The sequence below is a fragment of the Dermacentor albipictus genome, chromosome 3, assembly GCF_038994185.2.
Source record: "Dermacentor albipictus isolate Rhodes 1998 colony chromosome 3, USDA_Dalb.pri_finalv2, whole genome shotgun sequence".
Taxonomy (NCBI): Eukaryota; Metazoa; Arthropoda; class Arachnida; order Ixodida; family Ixodidae; genus Dermacentor; species Dermacentor albipictus.
The window spans coordinates 25,897,487-25,915,986 of record NC_091823.1 but is presented as its reverse complement, the minus strand read 5'-3'; the positions used below and the strand labels follow the sequence as shown (position 1 = coordinate 25,915,986).

The following is an 18,500-nucleotide window of genomic DNA, read 5'->3' as shown; positions in this document are numbered from 1 at the left end:
TAGATAAGGCAACACTCTTAGGAAATGGTCAAATGGTCAAGCACAGAAAACACTGCATTGTTTTAGGTGGCAATCTATTGAATGGGTATCACGTCATGGTATTGTGGGCAGGAATTTATTTGAGGTGCATTTTCACATGTTTTGTGACCTCAGACAAACGCTGCGGCTCGTGAAACGAGACACTTTTATGAAGTTTCAGTTCTGTTCGATCTTTTCGGCAGAACCCACAATCGCGCACAAAGCGATGCCTTTCTTTAAGGTTCTTTTGCTGAAGCACCTTTGTTTAACGCACCTTTGTTGAATGCTAATCTTTATGCAGTAGGGAAGAATTAATTGTGCTTCTTCTGATCTTCGCCGTACAAACAGCTGCTGCTTTCTTCAAAGGGTTTCTGTTGCCTACCAGACAGAACTGTTGATTTTCTTACATATCGGACACTTATCGATCGCCTTTAATTGATTGTCAGTTAGTGTCATATGCCTGGCTCATCGTCTTCCGCATAAACCTTCCTGCTGGATAAGTTATAACATGCCGAAGCTCTGCCTGAAATATCTGCTACCAGAGCCCGAGAATTATTTACCAAACAACTGTCGCAATAAATCACAAAATTAACCGTCCTACCGCAGGTAGCGCTCAGCACCAATAAGAAAAAGAGAAATGGTGTCGCACAAACCATCCCAACAGCCAACGATTCACCGAAATGTTGTCGGAGGGCTTTCGTGGACTAGTATTTACAGTAACCGAAGGCAGTGTCCCAGAGGGGCGAGATATTGACCGTTCTGGCTAGCACTGCCTACCGGTAACGCAAACTCGTTCCATGCAACTCTATTTATGAAGCCTTACTGCAGATCGTAGACCTGAGTAAGAGTAAGAACCTAAGGAAGGCTTTCGCAAGACTCGAGTATCAACTGTCACTCGGACTGTCACCCCGCATAGGCGATAAATTATCCTAATGCGTTCAACGTTCTGAGTCGAGCGTGGCCTACGGAGTAAATAAGTTCTGTACCCTAAGGTTGTAAACAACTCTATCCGTAAAGCCTCGCTCCGAAGGTGAAACCGAAGAAGTGCACAAAACCCAAAGGAACGCTTTCGTGAGACTGGCATCGGCTGTCATCCGGCAAGGCCCAGTGCCTCCCGCGGGAGCGATCCAGCGGTCACGTAGTGGTCAGCATCTTCATCGGCCACTGGTGCCGTTGAGACACGCATTTGCAAGCCGCACAGTCTGCCAGAGACGTCGGCGGTGACGGCGACAGGGACGACAATCCGCAGCGCGTGGAACGACATCGCCTCGGGGGATAGAAATGCTGTCCGGCTAAGCAAGACAGAGCGGGAAATACATGCAAGACGGGACACTGAGAGTCTGCTGCTGACATCGACTGCAATCACGCTGATGGGAACTGGACTTCCTCAGACTGCCCTTCGGAGACGGACAGCGTGCGAGCGCCCAATCTGTACCATTCCTTCAGTTTCCTCTTTCTCTCTACCTCTCTCTATCTATCTCTCAGCTGCCTGTGATCGGGATCCGCGGAATGTTTGGCGAGAAACCAATATACGACCGTCTGTTGTGCAAGATCAGGCTATTGTGCCAGGCAAGCCGGTGTTCCGACCGATCGAACAAAGGCCGACGCTATGGATTTTTAAACAACTCGGTACGTTCGTCCTTCGGGAAGACGTCGATACCATTCCTTCCAAGGGTGATAGGAGGAACACGAAGACACAGCAAGCAAGACTCTAGGACCGTTCTAATTCGTGCCTTTTCATTTCTACCTCGCGTGTCTTCCTGAATTACATTATTTCTTCACTAGTTGACGAACGTCTCTGTCTTTTAATATAATATGCCGTGCGAGTGATAGCCAAGTAAATCGTACAATACGCAAAGCATTCACGAAATGTTGTTTACTATTGGAAAACGCCTGTAAATTTTGGCAAGTAATTCCGATTCCTCGTATATTTTGTTTGCCGTCCCCTCATTCGTAACAAACATCAGTACCACTTTCCCTTACGCGTGATGCCCCGCACACGGGATCAGAACACTGCACCTAGTTACAGTTATAGTTTATTGCCTATTCAGTACACGGCAGCTCGTGACAAATATAATACCCGTATTTATAGATATATAAACGAAAATGCGCAATTATTTTGCTGCCCTGTACGTTTCTCGACGTCTAGACAGTGTAAGTTCATTTTGATAAACAAGGTTCTTATATTGTAAGTGCCTCTTTGACGTTATTTACTTAGACGAGACAGTTTAGTCTCCATACTAAGGCGTGGTAAGGTCAAATTAACTTTGACGTTCAAGGTGCTGTAAATTATGAATAGCACAATTTACTTACTCGAACGAGTTCGTGTCTCGTAAAACAAACTTTAATGTGGCGTCTCTACGCTTTGGCTCCAAAGAAAATAATAAATGACACGCGGCGAACTACGAGGCTCGTGTTACGCCGTCCTTTCTCGGCTTACGTGCCTCGCTTAGTGGGCTTTACCGACACAGCCTTGCCAACGTACAGGGAGTTACCTCCCCCTCACCTCCCACCGGCCCCCACCCGTCTCCCCTTCTAGGCGTCCATCTCCCTACCACGGTATAACCCTGGCCTTGCCAGGACCGCTGTCCCAGCGGAGGAGAATCATGATTGATGTCGGGCCGGCATCCAACGCTGGCACCGCGATGCCCGGCAGTCATTTGTCTGCGCGACGTTTATGGGCGCCCCGCTCCCGCTGTTGTCTTCATACATCCCTTCGCAGTAAGTGATTTATACCTGCGCGCTGTGGGTGTTTCTCCGCAGAACACGTGCCGATTTGCGACAGGCGGGGGAGTCTGGGCTGCCCGTATTTTCGGCACTTCGCGTTCTTTTCTCGTTGCGTCGCCTTCGTTTTGATTTCGGTGAGACGCCTTCAGAAAGAGATGGTCTTTCTTCTGGCCTCTTACGTTTTGATTTGAGCAACAGGCAACATTCGTGTCAGCTCTCTATTCACTTCCCACATGCGAACATTACACGGCGTGGCCATCGAGGTAGCGGCGTTACAGCAGCAGCGATTCCTAGCTCAACGTTATTGACATTCCAGGAGCTGACGAGGATAGCCACGATGCTATTGGAGGGAGGCAAGCGAATACCATCCAAAAAGCAAACAATCATGCGGCCTGTGTCACATAGCTAATTTGCCAAATAGCATGCCTAAAAGAAATGTTCGAAGAGGGTAGAGAAGGAAAGGAATGGAGGTCAACTAGACGCGCGTCCGGTTTGCTACCCTTCACAGGAAGAAAGAGTTGACGTGTGTTAGAGGAAAGAAAGCACAAAACAGTGAGGGTATCGCTTCATCCGGAGGTATACGTCATCCCCGTACTTAGTCACTGAGTACGGGGATGTCATTTATGATCTTGACGAATTGGTTCTTGATACGGGAAGGCACTGCATGGGGAACATATGTAAGTTCCGTGCAGATATATATACACAATTTCTTATAACCTCATCGACATCCGGTGCGCGCAGCAGTGGTTATTTGTACCTATACAGACCACTCTTACGTTCCGTCAATTCTTCTACGGGTGACAACCACAGCGGAGTGTTAAATTTATATTGCACGGACTTCTTTTTCCACGTGCGACGACCACAGCAAATTGTTTGTGTATATGCTTAGAACATGCTAAAAATGGTCGATACTAGTCGGCATCATTTTATCGCGAAAGCATTATGTGTCCGATGCGCATGAAAACCCTGTTTTCTTTGCAAAGAATGGTAACAAAAATTACCATCGATGACGTCAACAACACCTTGTATGACGCCAGTGGTAATGCAGAATTAAAGTTAGAACAAGTTAGAGTAAGATTACTTGAGGTGGAGTAAAGGAAATTAAGGTGAAGTAAAGTGAATGAAGTAGAATGAAGGTGAATTAAAGTGGATTAACGTGAATTATGGTTGGTACAAATTAGAGCAAGACGGATCAAGGTGTTGTTGCGGCTCGAGATGGCGTTAGGGCAAAGAATCCACCAAGCCCATCGACGAATACGTCCAATTGTAGGAATGAAGGGAAAAAGGTTTATTTGACGGTAGTTACATGGCTCCCGTTGCGGAAGCCCTCTCCATGTAGGAGCATGTTGAACGTCCGAGTTCACATCAGGAGCGTAGGCCCTCCTCCACCGAAGGTATCCGCTTTTTAATACCATCATCTACCCTAAGTGAGTTGAGTGTGGATGCTGAGGACTGTATGGCAGCCAATCACAACCATCAAGTCGGCTGCGATACCACCCCCATGCTATCGCAACGCTCCGCAGCACCCCCTCTCTGAAGCCTCCGCCGCTCATCCGACGTATAGAATAGGGGAAGAGATAGCAACCTTGGGAATCCACGATTGGCATCGGGCTTCGGTGGCATTTGACGCGGGCCCTTTTCATCATTTGTTAAGTTAGGGGTAGGGGTCGGTGCCTTTTGTGGCCCCTTCAGCCGTCGATGTCAACGCTACGTTGACTTCTTGGTAGGTGCTTGATGGATGCGTGGGGTTGCCTCGTGGCAAGCGTCTAATTAACATCTCTGGCCGTGTTGGGTCCTAACAGTGGATTAAGTTAGAGTTGCGAACGACATATGACAATGTATGACGTCACGTATCATGGACGTAACAAATTCTTGAGAGAAGTCATTATGATTTCGCATTCAAATCACTAAAGATACTCAATTGACTGTCAGTTTCTTTAGATCGCTATACTTTGCGGTGAGTAGTGATAATTGTGACTCTTATGGGCGCGTCTTGTATATGTTGCGAAAGTTACGCACTTAAGAGTGCTCTCCATTAGGGAGCTAACGAAAATTCTGGCCAGCAAAAACGCCCATGATGGCTGAAAATTAAGTGTTAAGTCACCATTCCTCTTAGCGAAACAGCGAAAACGTGAAAGCTTGAGATCTGTTACGAGCTACCGCACTATTTCGCAGAAGACTTTCCAAAACGAGGCAAGCTCGAAACTCCTTACAGTAAGTGAAGCTAGCTCAAAAAGAGAGAGAGAGAGAGAGAAGAAAGGGGAAAGGCAGGGAGGTTAACCAGATGGGTAGCTCCGGTTCGCGACCCTACGCTGGGGAGAGAAGGTACATTAAAACCCAACTATACAATAATAAGCCGAATATAGTAGTGGAAAGCAAATCTGAGACGCTAAAAAGAAAGAAATAACACACGAAATGGCGCACTTTGTTTGTTCACAATACCTTCTAAAGAATAATTCGGTTTTTGGTTCTGTCAGGCCAAGCACACTTAAATCCAAAGAACTCTGGTGGTCCTAGCACAATACCAGTAAAGCCTGGCGTTATACGCAAGATTTTACGGTAATAATCCTGCAAACTCGACAGCGACGCCGTGATGATTACTGAATGCTCAAGTGAAAGCTGGGCGGGAGGGAGGCGGGCGTGTGAGGAACACGAGATGGCGGAAGCCGTTCGCGCGTTCATCAGAGTGTTCGATTTCCGAACGAAGCTTAGTCCTTTGCAGCTCGCACCACGTTTCCATTTGCGTCGCAGGAAACCACGATAAAACAACACGTTATACAATGGTCGAAAGGACGCCCTACAGGCATTTACTTTTCTTTCACACTGGGAAGCCTATGCAGTGAACAGCTAGCTGCCCGCAGAGGGCTTCCTTTTGAAAGCACGGTTTCAGCGCTAAAACAGCACTGTGGCAGTTGTTTACGTAGGCGCACGAATACGAAGGGGGTTCGTTTCCGATGAATAAGTGTCCTGTGACGCGAGTTAGCTTACCGGCTTTCTTTCTGGGGACGCGTCTGTGTGTTTTCCGCTTTTATCTTGCTTATATACCTGCTAAACAGGCAGAGATCGATGCTTTTCTGGCAAGAAAATGGCTCCAAATACACGACGCTTAGAACTTTCTACGGCAGATCTGTGGAAATCCGCGAAGTGAAGCAACGTTCATGAAAGGAAAAAAAAAATGTTATCCACCAGACAACAGCACGAAGGTATACGAATGAAACATAACTGGTTTCTCAGAAAGAAAGCTTGGCAGTAGAAAAAAAAACATTTCTTCTGGTGCTTGGATGGAACCTGTAACCTACGCCTTCTAGGTGCGGTCGCCCTATAACACCTGAGCTAACCGTGCCAGTTGCTAACTTACTACAGAGCGTGACCGAATTAATCGGCTACTCGAAGCTCAAGAACACAAATAATATGACCAATTCATTTTTGCGAAAATCCTCAGATAAAGAAAGATTCACGAACAGAAATTATTGTCATGACAAAGTTTCCAGTTCAAGAAGCCTACGGCGTTCCGTTGATAGATTAGGCCTTACGGAGCCGTGTTTAGTCGAAATTGTTAGGTAAACACAAAAAATGTGGCAACTTACATTGACTGTAAGCGTACTCAATATATTTTTTCCCTTTCCTCTTTCTAAAATCTGATGACCTTATGATGCGAGGAAAGTTACACTGCATTTGGCCTGATTGCGAGAACCTCACATATAGAAAACATTGAAGCGTGCAAAGTTCATATTTGCGCACAATTTGTTCATTCATTAATGGCTTCTTTATTGGTTTAGTGGCTAACCTAAATCCCTAACACTCGATATAACTTTCAAAAGCTCGTAATTATTGCAAAAAGATTTTTTCTTGAAGGGTACGATAATCCATCGCCTTTCTTTCTCTTTCTTCTTCTCCCCGATGTGCGACTCCTGTAGGTGCGAGGAAACCATCGAGCAGCTATTGTGTACCTGTCCTCGCTATGGTGTACAACACCACTCTCTCTGGACAACTTTAAACAGACCGGACTGGAGGCTGTTCTCTGAGTCAGATACTCGGACCGTGGCCACAACCGTCACTGGCACCACAAGAAAAAGCGATTCGTGCACTAGTACACTAGCTGAAGAGCCCCAGTTTAAGAGAACGCTTGTAGTGGTCATGTGCATCATCCCACCTGCATCCAGTGCTCACCCGCTCCCTCTTTTTCCTCTTTCTAGTCCCCCTTTCACGTAACCTCAGTGTAGGGGAGCAAACCGGGCGCTCATCTGCTTTACCTCCCTGCCATTCCGCTCTTTGCTCTCTCTCTCTCTTTCTTCCATTCTTCTTATCTTTCTTTCCTTCTTTCTTCCTTTCTTTCTTTCTTTCTTTCTTTCTTTCTTTCTTTCTTTCTTTCTTTCTTTCTTTCTTTCTTTCTTTCTTTCTTTGTCGCTATCTTGCTTGCATACTTGCTCTTTTCTTTTCTTTCGGGTGTGGGGTGGGAATAGGCATTGACCGTTTATATAATAACTAATAAAGGACACCCTGTGTCTGTCCCCTTATGGAAATGGCATGTGCCATATTTTAACGCTCCGTGTTCAATTTCAAGCACAGCCTGTTTTCTTCCGTGACGTGAACGGTGAATCAATGATCAAAGGCATTGCAGTATATTCAAAAGAAAGGCTCTGAAATGAACGAGTCCAAATACCTTCATTTCCAAACGCATACAAATTCACGCTTCCACGCCAGACGCCTTCAGGCAAAGTCACGAGCAACAGTTCCAAATGTTGCAAAATAGGCGAACGAATAAATTCGCTGCTGCGACACGAACGCATCACGTTTGAGAAACCGCGCGCCCGCAACCAAGTTTATTGTTTTTTGACTTCCAAGCGGTGCTGTTTCAGAAAAAGAAAAACAAAAAAAAAGTCGCGTCTCTTTCATCACGCCAGACACAGCTCAATGCATGAGCCAGCGCCTCGCGTCGGGGCTCGAAAGGCGGTTTGCGCCACTTGCCAATCAATAGGCCCGCCGAATTCCCGATGAGCCTGACCCGCTCTATCTCAAAGGCCATGCATCAACGTCAACGACAGGAAGCGTGTTGTGCCCGTGCCATTCGCCAAACAAACCTCCACCACCTCGCTCCTTTCGCAACTTCCCTACAGAGGAGCCCCTCCCCCGTTCTTTCACGTTTTCACCGCGCTCAAGTCCTTTCTTGAGACAAACCTGAAGAGAAGTAAAAAAAAAAGATGACGAATATACGGAAAAGGACCAACGCGCGAAAGAAACAAGGACGCGACGCTGTTTCTTGTATTGCGCGCGGTGTCGTCCCGGTGGGTCAGCACTATCGCAAAACATGAATCTACACAGCGAAAACACCCTAATCTAGGAGCCAATCGCCGGAGCAGCGACGAGGCTACGCCGAAAGGAGCGGAAGAGGTGCAAATATGTCTGCAGCATGCACCGCTTCATTATGCCTCGCTGGTGTGCAGACGCGTCATTAGCACAGGTAAGTGGTGAAATCGATCAATGGATCGCGCTACATTCGTAACGGAAGCCGCCAAACTCTCGGGAGCAATGTTGAGTCGGCTCGCGCCAAGGAGACTCCCGCTGCAAGCAGTAGGGGAGAGTGTGCAATGGAGAGAAATTTCGGAAGTTGGGAGAGGCTGGAAGTTCGGGAAGGCGATGAGCGCGCGCGCGGAGAACAGAGGAGATCGGAAGTCCGAGAGTTAGGGGAAGGCGAACAACTTGGAAGGCGGGATAGATCACAGGAGTCAAACGCTTCGGGAAGCGAGACGTTCGGAGAAACGAAGACTTCAAAGAAGACGCGAGCGATTCAGAAGACTGAGAAGGTATAGAGTGTCATGGGTCAAGAAGGCACTGCACCTAGATCGGTCTGTGCGATCTAAGGAGCAAGAAACATTTTCTGGTAAGGCTCATTGAGGAGTTCGGTAACCGAGTATTTTGACAGGTTAAAAGTTTGGGGAGGAAAAAAATTAAAGTTGTGGAAGAGACAGGTTTGTCGCTGCGACTCACCGCCGAAGGAGAATAGACCTTGTAAGGATACCATGGCGTACACCTGCCGATCACTTCGGCACTCGCTGGCCCATTGAAAGTGGCTTTCATGCACTGGGAGGTGGTTTCCACCAGGATGTCGTTTATTTGTAGTGCTGCTCTTGCTGCTGCTCAAACGGTTCGCTTCTCCTGCTATTGACAGTACAGCTTTGGTCGCTGCTTTCGATGTTTTCACGTCTGTCAGGTCCGCCGTATGGGCATTCTGCACAAGAAGAAGAAAACAACGTTGTTATGAAACCCAGTGCCGTTTTCCACTTTCTCGTTACACGTGTCATTTCACTTCGTAATGGCAAGTCTAGTGGACGAAATGAGATCTCTAAGCGAAAAGACAGGAGAGGGCTATCGTTTCAAAAGCGTCCTAAAAGAAATGTGTTGCTGTTTATTACTTCTTTGCTGTTCACATCAATGTCCGCTTTGGCTAAGCCATAACTATAGCCAGTCTTTCTTTTTTCCTTTAGATGATGCTTTTCATCGTTCGATAACAATGTTTGCAAATAATGAATAAGTCATACTGGATCTTCCACATAACACTATATAGCACATTTGTAGGTGGTCTGAACAAAAAAGTCAGAGCTTGCTTTATAGCTCAAAAGCCATATGCGTTATCTCAGGCTATATTCATTGTTGTTTGTTTGTTTGTTTCGAAAACATGTATACATTTGACAGAAAAGGGAAAGTGAGGAGCACGCTGGAAACTGCCACCGGAAGGCGCACAACGCCTGCCTACTGTTCAGAAAGGAGAAGACAGGAACTTAGAAATGGAAGATACGAAGAAAGGGAGAAAAGAGAAAAGATAAGCGAGATGACAACTGTCAAAGAATAAAGTAGAACACACAGTACAGGTCGCACACAGTAGGGCCGGTCACTGCAGCTCACGCTACAACAGAATGTTAAATAGAAGGTATAGTGTCTGAGCTGCAAACGTGAACTTAGGTTAGTTAATTCTACAAAAACAAGTAGAGTGCGATGAACCTGATCGAGTAGAGATGCAGAGCCACTGGCGTACAAACACTCGTCGTGTGTCGTACACCGCGGGCCAAGGAGATGATAGTCCCTCACTAGTGACATGCACTGCGCATTGAAAGCGCGACACTCCAATATTAGGTGCTGAAGTGTCTCGCAGCAACCGAAAGACGTACAAGATGGACTGGCCACGCGTCCTTGTCTCTATAAATCTTCGCACACGTCCACACAGCCAACCCTTAGCTTGAGTAGTTGCGCTCTAGCGCGACGACACAAGCCTCGACTACGAAAAAGGGGCGGAAAAGTTCCATTTGCGACGCGCTGGCCTGGATGCTGCTTGATTAGGTGGCAACAAATCAGCAGACTAGCGTCATCAAGCTTGCACATCATTTCAGAGCAGACACAGTTGTCATGAGACGAAGTTGAAGTCAGCCGATCAGCCTCTTGATTGCCGGCGATTTCTACGCGTGAAGGTACCCATTGAGCAACGAGAGATGCCCCATGTGATGAAATTTTCTTTGCATTTCTAAGTGTAGTTTTCGGATTATCATGCCCTTTGTCAAAAGTGATGTAGCTGTTTAATACCATAACTAGACTGCCATTGAATAACTCATGCCACAAGCTTCACACGCATCGTAAATTATCGCACTTACATTATCAATAAGTTATTTAGATTACAAGAGTTACTTACGCAGCACTTCTACTTAAAGCACAATTGAATTGACCAACGCCTAACTACGCAAAAGGCTGCAAAGTCACGGACCTGTGGAAGATTCTCGGTACGTTAGCAATGACGTGTATCGTATACGTCGGAACTTTAGCGCGAACAGGACTGCTGTCATCAAATACACTTTTCTTCCTCAATAAATTTTGTTTTCGTTCCGAACATTCCTGAGCTGCCGTCCGCCAGGAAATATTTATGTAGAAAAGAGTGTCCCTCGTCTGTTTTATGAATGAAATAGGTGTCCCCACTGGGTGACAAAAGAAGATCAGGCGCGGATGGCCTGCAAGTCGCTAAACTTTCGCGTCGCCCTTGAGGCTCCATAAAGCGGGTAGATTAATTACCATTATCTGCCCTTCCATGCACTCGAGGTGTCGCGCGAAGCCGTGTCGTTGCCTCTTCGCCAAGGGCATCTTTAGGGAAACAAGGACCCCCTATAGGAAGGCAGCCTACTCTTAAATTTCCCTAACGTAAAAGGAATCCCGCAGCCCACACAGAGCCTCAACGCCATCCCGCCACGGCGATCACGGCTGGGTCGCGCCCGGTTCCCTACTATATCTGCTTGGCACCACGGCTGAGTGGGGCTCTGGGCGTGAACAGGGGGCCGGCTCTCCTGAAAGCACTGCGGCCGCCTTTCGCTCGAAAGCCGCGGCGCAAAGAAGGGCTACGCTTCCTGTCCGACCGCGCCCACATTTTTTTAGGCTTTAGAGCGCCGGCGGGCGCGACGAGATGCCCGCGCGCTGGCTCCGGGGTGGAGGAGCTCATTAATTTCGGCGGCCTCAAAAATGACCTTCCTTTCACGCTTCCCGGTTCGAGAGACAGGCTCGGTTGGTGTGTGTGTGTGCGTGCGACTATGTGCGTGTGTGAGGGGGGAAGGTTAGAGAGGGGGTTTCAATGGTTTCCTCTTTCTCCTCTGCAGCGTTCACACACTTCCTGCACTGTCCCGTCCGTGCCTGAAAGAGGGGCGACACTGCATGCCGGAGGACGACGCCAGTCTAGGGCATGGGTGGGGAGGGGGTAAGAGGTCACACACTTGGCCAGATTAATGAATGCGCCCTTAGCGATGTATATGCTTCTCTTCCCTTCCCATTTTTTTCCCGCTCTCCATCTGTCACACTTAGCTAATTGCGCGTGCATATACTTTTTTTTTGCACTGACAACACGTGCGCAAGTCAGGTTTGGTTGCAAAACCGAGCACAGAGTCGACGACGGGAGGCCGAATTCCTAACAGAATGGAGATGCAGGAAAGGTATCGTAAGATGAAAATGTGAACAAAGGAAAAACAACTTGCGTTGAATACCTCGGGGAAGGTTGATGAAAATTATTACTAAAGGCTGCGCAGTACGGAGTTAAAGCGGCGATATACCTTTATTACATAGCATTATATGGCGAGTCGGTCCGAAAGTTCCACGTGGATCCAGAAAACCCATTTCCCAACAAATGGCGAGAATGCACAGCTTAAGCCCATTGTGTACGCTGTTGATAGCTACCATCGGGAGTACAGTGATAAACGACCTATTGTATGCGATAACAACAGGCGGGTCAGCGCAAGACACACACGAGCCCGCCCGCATTCACCTTTCCACATACACTACACGCAGAAAGGAGGCGTTGAACACAGGCCAGAGGTGCCTCTAAGTCTATACTGAAAGGGGGAAAGCAAGCAATATCGGACGCCCTGGTAACCTGGTAAACACCCGACTAGTAAGGAGGAAGGTGACTAAAGGAGACCCGGAGCTATAGGATGCGTTAAACCGATGCAAAGCTATGTTCGGCAGCGTAAATATTGACACGCATGCTTGTTTAGCTTCATCCGGTGACCGCATGTTACCGACTAACAAATGTTAAAGGTTATCGCACAGTGCAAGGCGCACCTTTCTGTATCAGAATTTCTCGAATGTTATCTATGGTTCTGCCTGTTGCTTATGTTGAACTGAATTGATTTGAATTTTATTTCTCGGTCACTGAATCCAAATTGAGAATTGCATTGCATCCGCCACGCTCTTCTTTAGAACAGCAACATATTCTTTCAATTCTATTGCCAGCAGCAGCAGACATAAGTTTTCCTCCGCCTCGCATACCATTGTTTTGTTGGTATTGTCAGCGACAAAATGAAGTTACAGACCCTCTCTCCAGCAAAGAGTAGCCCTGCGCTATGCACTAGATACACCTACTATGTTCGGTGCTCAACATCCCACGGTGCATACAAATCGGCGGCTCTAAACGTGGCCTCCAATATAGACACACACGCACGCGCCACCATATTTCGGACGCCATGCTTTAAAAAAAATTGTTAACCTACCAGTATGACCGTCAGGCCTTTTAGAGATGATCCAGTCGCCATCACCGTCACGCATCTATAGTGCGAGTGGTGCGAGTCCTTTAATGCGTCTCGAACGCTTCAGCCTGTCATAGCAAGCCTGTACCGGTTACAGCCGCGCCACCATAAGTCATTACAGGGCAACTCTGGTATCTTTCTTTCTTATTTTCACCATGTTAGTAAGCATTCTTTTAATAATAGCACTGATGCTTCTGTCACATGTGGGGCGGTTTTATTCACTTGCAAACATCTAAATAATTTTCATAAAAAGAAAATCCCGACAGAACCAAGCTAGGATTGACTCTTTGTGAGCGACAGCTTACGCACTAGAACAAGAGATTCATTGCAGATTTCAGTGACGAACGTGCCCCTCAGCCACCATGGTATAGTGTGAAGATAAAGTTGCATGGTACTTCAGCAATAAAACGTGTTCGTTCACAAAACGCGACGTGCATGACCTTGCAGAAACGCATCGCGGCGCCACATTTCAATTAGAGACGCCTAGTGAATTTTAAGGGCGTCCCGTAACTTCTTTCGTCATCTTCAGCTAGAAGACGCGCGCGCTCACTTCTTATAATCAAACTGTTATGTGGCGTGCCCTGCCCGCCATGAATCTCAAGCGCTGGCTTGCACGAGTCTATCTCGCCTTTTCAGGCAGGCGTCAATGACATGTAGCGTTTTATTGCGATAGCAATTACATGGACACATGATGGACACTCCAGACATACTTTCGCACTGGCCATGAGGTTCCGTATGAGTGAAAGCTTGCGAGGGTGAGCCAGCGAACGCGGTTCAATGAGGGAGGAACGCCGCCCAGTTGCGTGCCCTCTCCTGTGGCGCGCGAGGCAGGTGGGGGGGGGGGAGAAGAGGGGGAGGGGCGTTCTTTCCGGCGGCTGCTACGGCACTTCGATGTCCTCCTCACCCGCCACTCCCTACAGAGCGGAGGCAACCGCGGTGTCTACTACGGCGTTGGCCATGCGAGTCCCAGACACCGTAGTAGACTCCATTGGCGGACGCCGTAGGGACGCGTTGCCGGCGCTCGTGTGTCTTGAAAGCGGTCTGCGACGTGGATAAAGTGCGCGCCCGCGCAGACCTCATCTTCAAAGCGATCTGCGATGTTTGCAGAGTGCGCGTAGTGCCGGTAGCTTCGTATGCGCTGTGCTTTCGACGTTCGTTCGCGTTGAAGCGACAGATGCATGGAGCTCAATCGGCTCGCGGCTGCTGCTATGATTTCTAACTCCGGCGTTTTCACAGACAATTTGCGCTTTCATCGAACGAGATGTGTTCATGTTAACCTGTGTGCGCGTGAGACCATGCTGGTTAATTTAGTTAAAACAAGTTGACGGGCTGGTTTGTTGGAATCAATGATAGAATGTGTAAGCACGACTGAACAAGGGCGTATAAAGACACTGCTGCCTCTATGTTTCTGTATTTTTCTACGTCCTCCGTTGAGTCCCTCTTACATACTCTATCATAGTTAATTTAGTTAGTAAGCGAATTCTTATAAGTTTATACGGCCGATAAGACTACTATCCTTACTTCGTACAGCTACCTACCAATTTGCTATCGCAATCGGTGCTTCGCCTTTCGGGCGAAACCGTGAATTTCTTTAATGTCATGTTTTTAATGTGATGATATCGCACACGCCACTACGCCGCACGTATAAATTATTATATGCACCCCCTTAGTGCAAATCTGGTGTCGTCGTCGGCGGCGTGACCGAATGATGGTACCAAAAGTGGCCGACGGCAAAGAGTAAAATCATAACGAAAGTTACTCGAACCGGCGTCAAATCTCTCACGAAGGTTCCTGTAAACAAAGTAAATGAGTGCTTTTGAAAAATAACGTTAAGCAAATTTCAGTATGGGTGGGAATCGAACCCGGGCCTCAGGAGTGCGAGTCGAGTACGCTTCCCCGACGCCACAGTGACTTTTTTTTTTATTTATTGCCGACGCCACAGTGACTGCTTGGTGCTGGCTGACTAAATGTGTTCAATGCCTCTTCATGTGTTCCTAGTGCGCGCGTCATTGCGCACGTCACGTCGCAGCCACCAGACTGACTAAACGTGTGGCATAGCGCGGGCGTCGTTGGACGCGCAACAGCGCAGCCAATAGGGAGGAGGCGGTGTCACGTTATGAGCGTATAAAACGACTGTATGACATAAGAAGCATTATTAACATCCGATTGAATTCCGCTGAGCGATCCTCCGAATTACGAACTCCTAGTGGGCGAGCGAGTGCGTTGAGACGCTTGGCGCGTTTTCCTTTGGCCTTACCGAGGCGCGGTTAAAATGCAGGAGAGAGCTAGCGCGGCCAAAAAACGGGCAGATAAAAATGTTCCAATAAAGTGACTATAATGCTTTCGCATTCCCCCACCTAAGCAGTCTTAAGTATTTCTGCGGAGTTTTCGTTTTCTTTCTTTTGCCTTCTTTAATTAAGCGAACGCTCCAAGGGAATTTTAGCCGTCAAGGCCGGTGAGAGCACGCGGCGAATATTCGCCTCCACCGGCTGACACAGACACGGGATGGCCTTGGCTGTCCTCTGGACCCACAGCCATGAAACTGGCCCTAGTCGTCCTCTGCGACATGAAGCCAAGAATGATGGTTCCAATGAAATCCGTGGCACGACGGGCAAGTAAGGAGATGAACATAATGCGAAAGAAAGCGTTCAGAAAAAGCTGAAGCACCTGGTAGAGTCGATGCGCGTGATTTTCTGTGGTCTAGACAATCCTGGCCGCTGAACGTTCCCTGCAAGTACTCGCCGTACTGGAGCCGCTTATCGCAGATCTTTACAGGCTGTAAAGCTTTCGCTTGGCGCCTATATATGTTGCTCATGCAGGCGATGCCCACACACCAGCTTCGTCTTAGCGCCTCTATCTGAAGGTTCACTTAAACTAGTGACTACAGACAAAGACATGGAGCCTGGCGGTGGCTTCATGGATGACATTTATGAAAGTTTATCCTCAGAATGTTGAACTTACTTTCACCGTTGTGCATCCCTCTTTGTATGTCATCATCATCCCTCATCATACCTTTATGTCCCCCTTCCCCCTCTCCCTGTGCAGAGTAGCAGGCTAGAGCGCGCTAGCTCAGGCCGACCTCTCTGCCATCTTTCAAATAGTTTCTCTCTCTTTTGCCATTGGCGCAGCCATGTGGCTCAGCATATACTGAGGTTTATTTATGCGATACGCTTATCGATGCCGTATATGCGGATTATATTGCTATGCCAGTCAATCACTTAAGTTGCCCATGCCAACGGCGCAACAACGTAAAGCTATTCCAAGCTGTTCTATTCGAAAAGCTCTCCATGATTGGTCTAAAAGTGTCCGGGCAACCTCCCTTCACCTGTCTCTCACGCTATGTCATGAAAACCATGAAAACGCCTCATCTGGTATTATGTATGCACACCGATTACGCCTGATTAGACCGAACGAACGAAACATAATTATTTCTCATTCGACGGATTTTTCACCATAATACTCTGCCATTGATCAAACTCTTTCCGGCTGCTCCCGCTTCGCCTGCCTGTCACGCGACGTCACAAAACCGCAAAATCTCATAGCGTCAAAGTGACATGCACGCGTTACAGACGCATTAATTTGCCGAACAAAACCGAATTTTTTTTCTGTATAGCCGGAGGCTGCCCCTTCCGAGAAGAATAGATGACTGCCCACCGATTGCTCTGGCACTAACTATTGGGAGCGGCCGCGGATCAAGGATTTATTTGCGTATAATAAACATTTTTCCGGAATATTGCCCCTTCCTCAGTGCAGTGTAGTAAACTGGATATTTGTGCTCCGGTTGACTTCCCCGCTTTTCGCATCTCATTTCTCTATATATACTTATATACTATGTTTGAAAAAAGTCGGTCAATAAGGAGACCGTTTACGACCATGCATGTGCATGCATGGTGCATGTATCTCCACAACAAAGGTTGACCTCCCTGCCTTTCCTCTCTTTGCTATCCCTCTCTCTCTCCACAACAAGCGGTCGTTGTATGAGCCTCGAGCACCCGAGCATGCCTCGATCGTACCTCCCGCTCCTTTGCTACATCGTTTCAAAACTTACTTAGGTATCGGGCCATCTTATATTAGACGTATTGAAAACTCCCAACCTAGACTTGTGAGAACCTTTGATAAATCCACGCGAGACTATTACGGCAGTTAACAAATTTTCCATGTGACTCCCGTGGAAGTGATAGGGAGCCTAACTATTGCACAAGCTAACCTACTCCACGTGCTGTGATAACCTTAATATATGAATGTGTAGTACATGACCGCTCACCCCACGCTGAGTCATTATTCTGAAAAGGCCGGCTCGTAAAGCGATGTACCACCAACCGTTACCTTACGGATTGTGTTAACGCGCGCGGTGTCACGCTACGTGAGCTCCCATGCGGTTAACCTTTAGACTGATTGCATTTTTCGCTTTTACGACAGCGCTTGCGTTACATCACATCGATCACTTCCGTTTTCTTTTGTTACTCCCCCCTTGCTGTATACTGACTCCTGGCTCTTTGTAGCGTGAGCTTGTTGCTGCAAGTGGATATCAATTAGGAAAATGACTCCTGATTTAATGCAGTTCTTGTCCTTACATCGATCTTCAGAAATGCTGTAGCTGTAGCGATGTGCCTCTCTTGCAGAAATGTTTTTGAAGCAAATCAGCGAACAAAAAAATAAACTTCGTAATGAGGCGAGTGACGGAACAGCATACAGATGCTTACTTTGCCTGCATAGAGAAAGCAAGAATTGATTCGGCTACCTCTGGAGTGTATGTATTCTAGACACGATTCGGAACACAGACTGCCGTTGATGACCTTTTTGTGCAAATAAAAGATGGTATGTAGACGACGGTTTAGCTAAGGCGGTTAATTCAGTTCATTAGCAAACCATGCAGGTTGATTTGAAAGACCATAAAGGACACAAATTGACATGCTAACAAACGCCACGCGCTTAACCTGACATTTACCTGCTACATCTACTCTCCAAGCAACTACATGCAAAGAAAACGAACAAACTCCTAATCACATAAAACTGTGACGGAAAGGACTCTTGATAGCGCGTTCACTTATCTCTTGCAGACGGGACCGCTGACGCGCGTGCTCGTATTAATCAGTCGTTGCTTCAGCTGCGCGTTTCACACACTTGCTCTAGGAAGATGTGGATAATACACGCCTAGGTGAAGCCACTCTATAAGCTGCGGTGCGGTATTGTGTCGCCACTTAGCAAGCACTGGGAGATTGACAAGTGACAGTTGCTGCCCCCAAAACCGACGGCGTACACATTTTAGCCATCTGCCAACGTTTTTATTGTGTTTGTGTTTTTCCTCCCTTTGCGCGAATGACGTATCACACACGAGAGGCCCAAGAGAAAGTGGCAGAAGTAAAACTTTGCGTGATTACATATCTAGAAGGCACATATTTCATTTCATCTCATATGACGCAAAAGAGGCTTCATGGACTAGCGCAACTATGGAGGGCTAGTCCAAACGTTTATTTATATTTAAACAACCTCCTTCAACGCCGCCGCCTCCATAGGCACGACGAATATTTCCGTGTGAGGACCAGAACCACTGCTTCAGCCTCCTTAGCCCCTATATATATACGTACTGACCAGATGTAATCACTTTTTTAAGTGGGTTATTATTGCCGACATGTTATGTTAGAATTATATATATGTAAAAGCCACTTTATTGTTCAGATAACATAATAGGATTCTCCATCTCTT

At 47.4% G+C, this 18,500-nt stretch overlaps 1 protein-coding gene across 1 annotated transcript in view; it reads right to left on the bottom strand.

Annotated features, from left to right (window-relative positions):
* LOC139057303 (cell adhesion molecule Dscam1-like) overlaps positions 1-12,800 on the bottom strand; it is a 177,520-nt gene extending 164,720 nt beyond the window's left edge. The window contains exons 1-2 of the mRNA XM_070535253.1: positions 12,759-12,800; positions 8,734-8,974 (exon numbers count right to left, since the gene is read on the bottom strand). Of these exons, the coding sequence (XP_070391354.1) occupies positions 8,734-8,974; positions 12,759-12,800 (283 nt within the window). The remainder of the gene's footprint in view (positions 1-8,733; positions 8,975-12,758) is intronic.
* Positions 12,801-18,500: the final 5,700 nt, after the last annotated feature.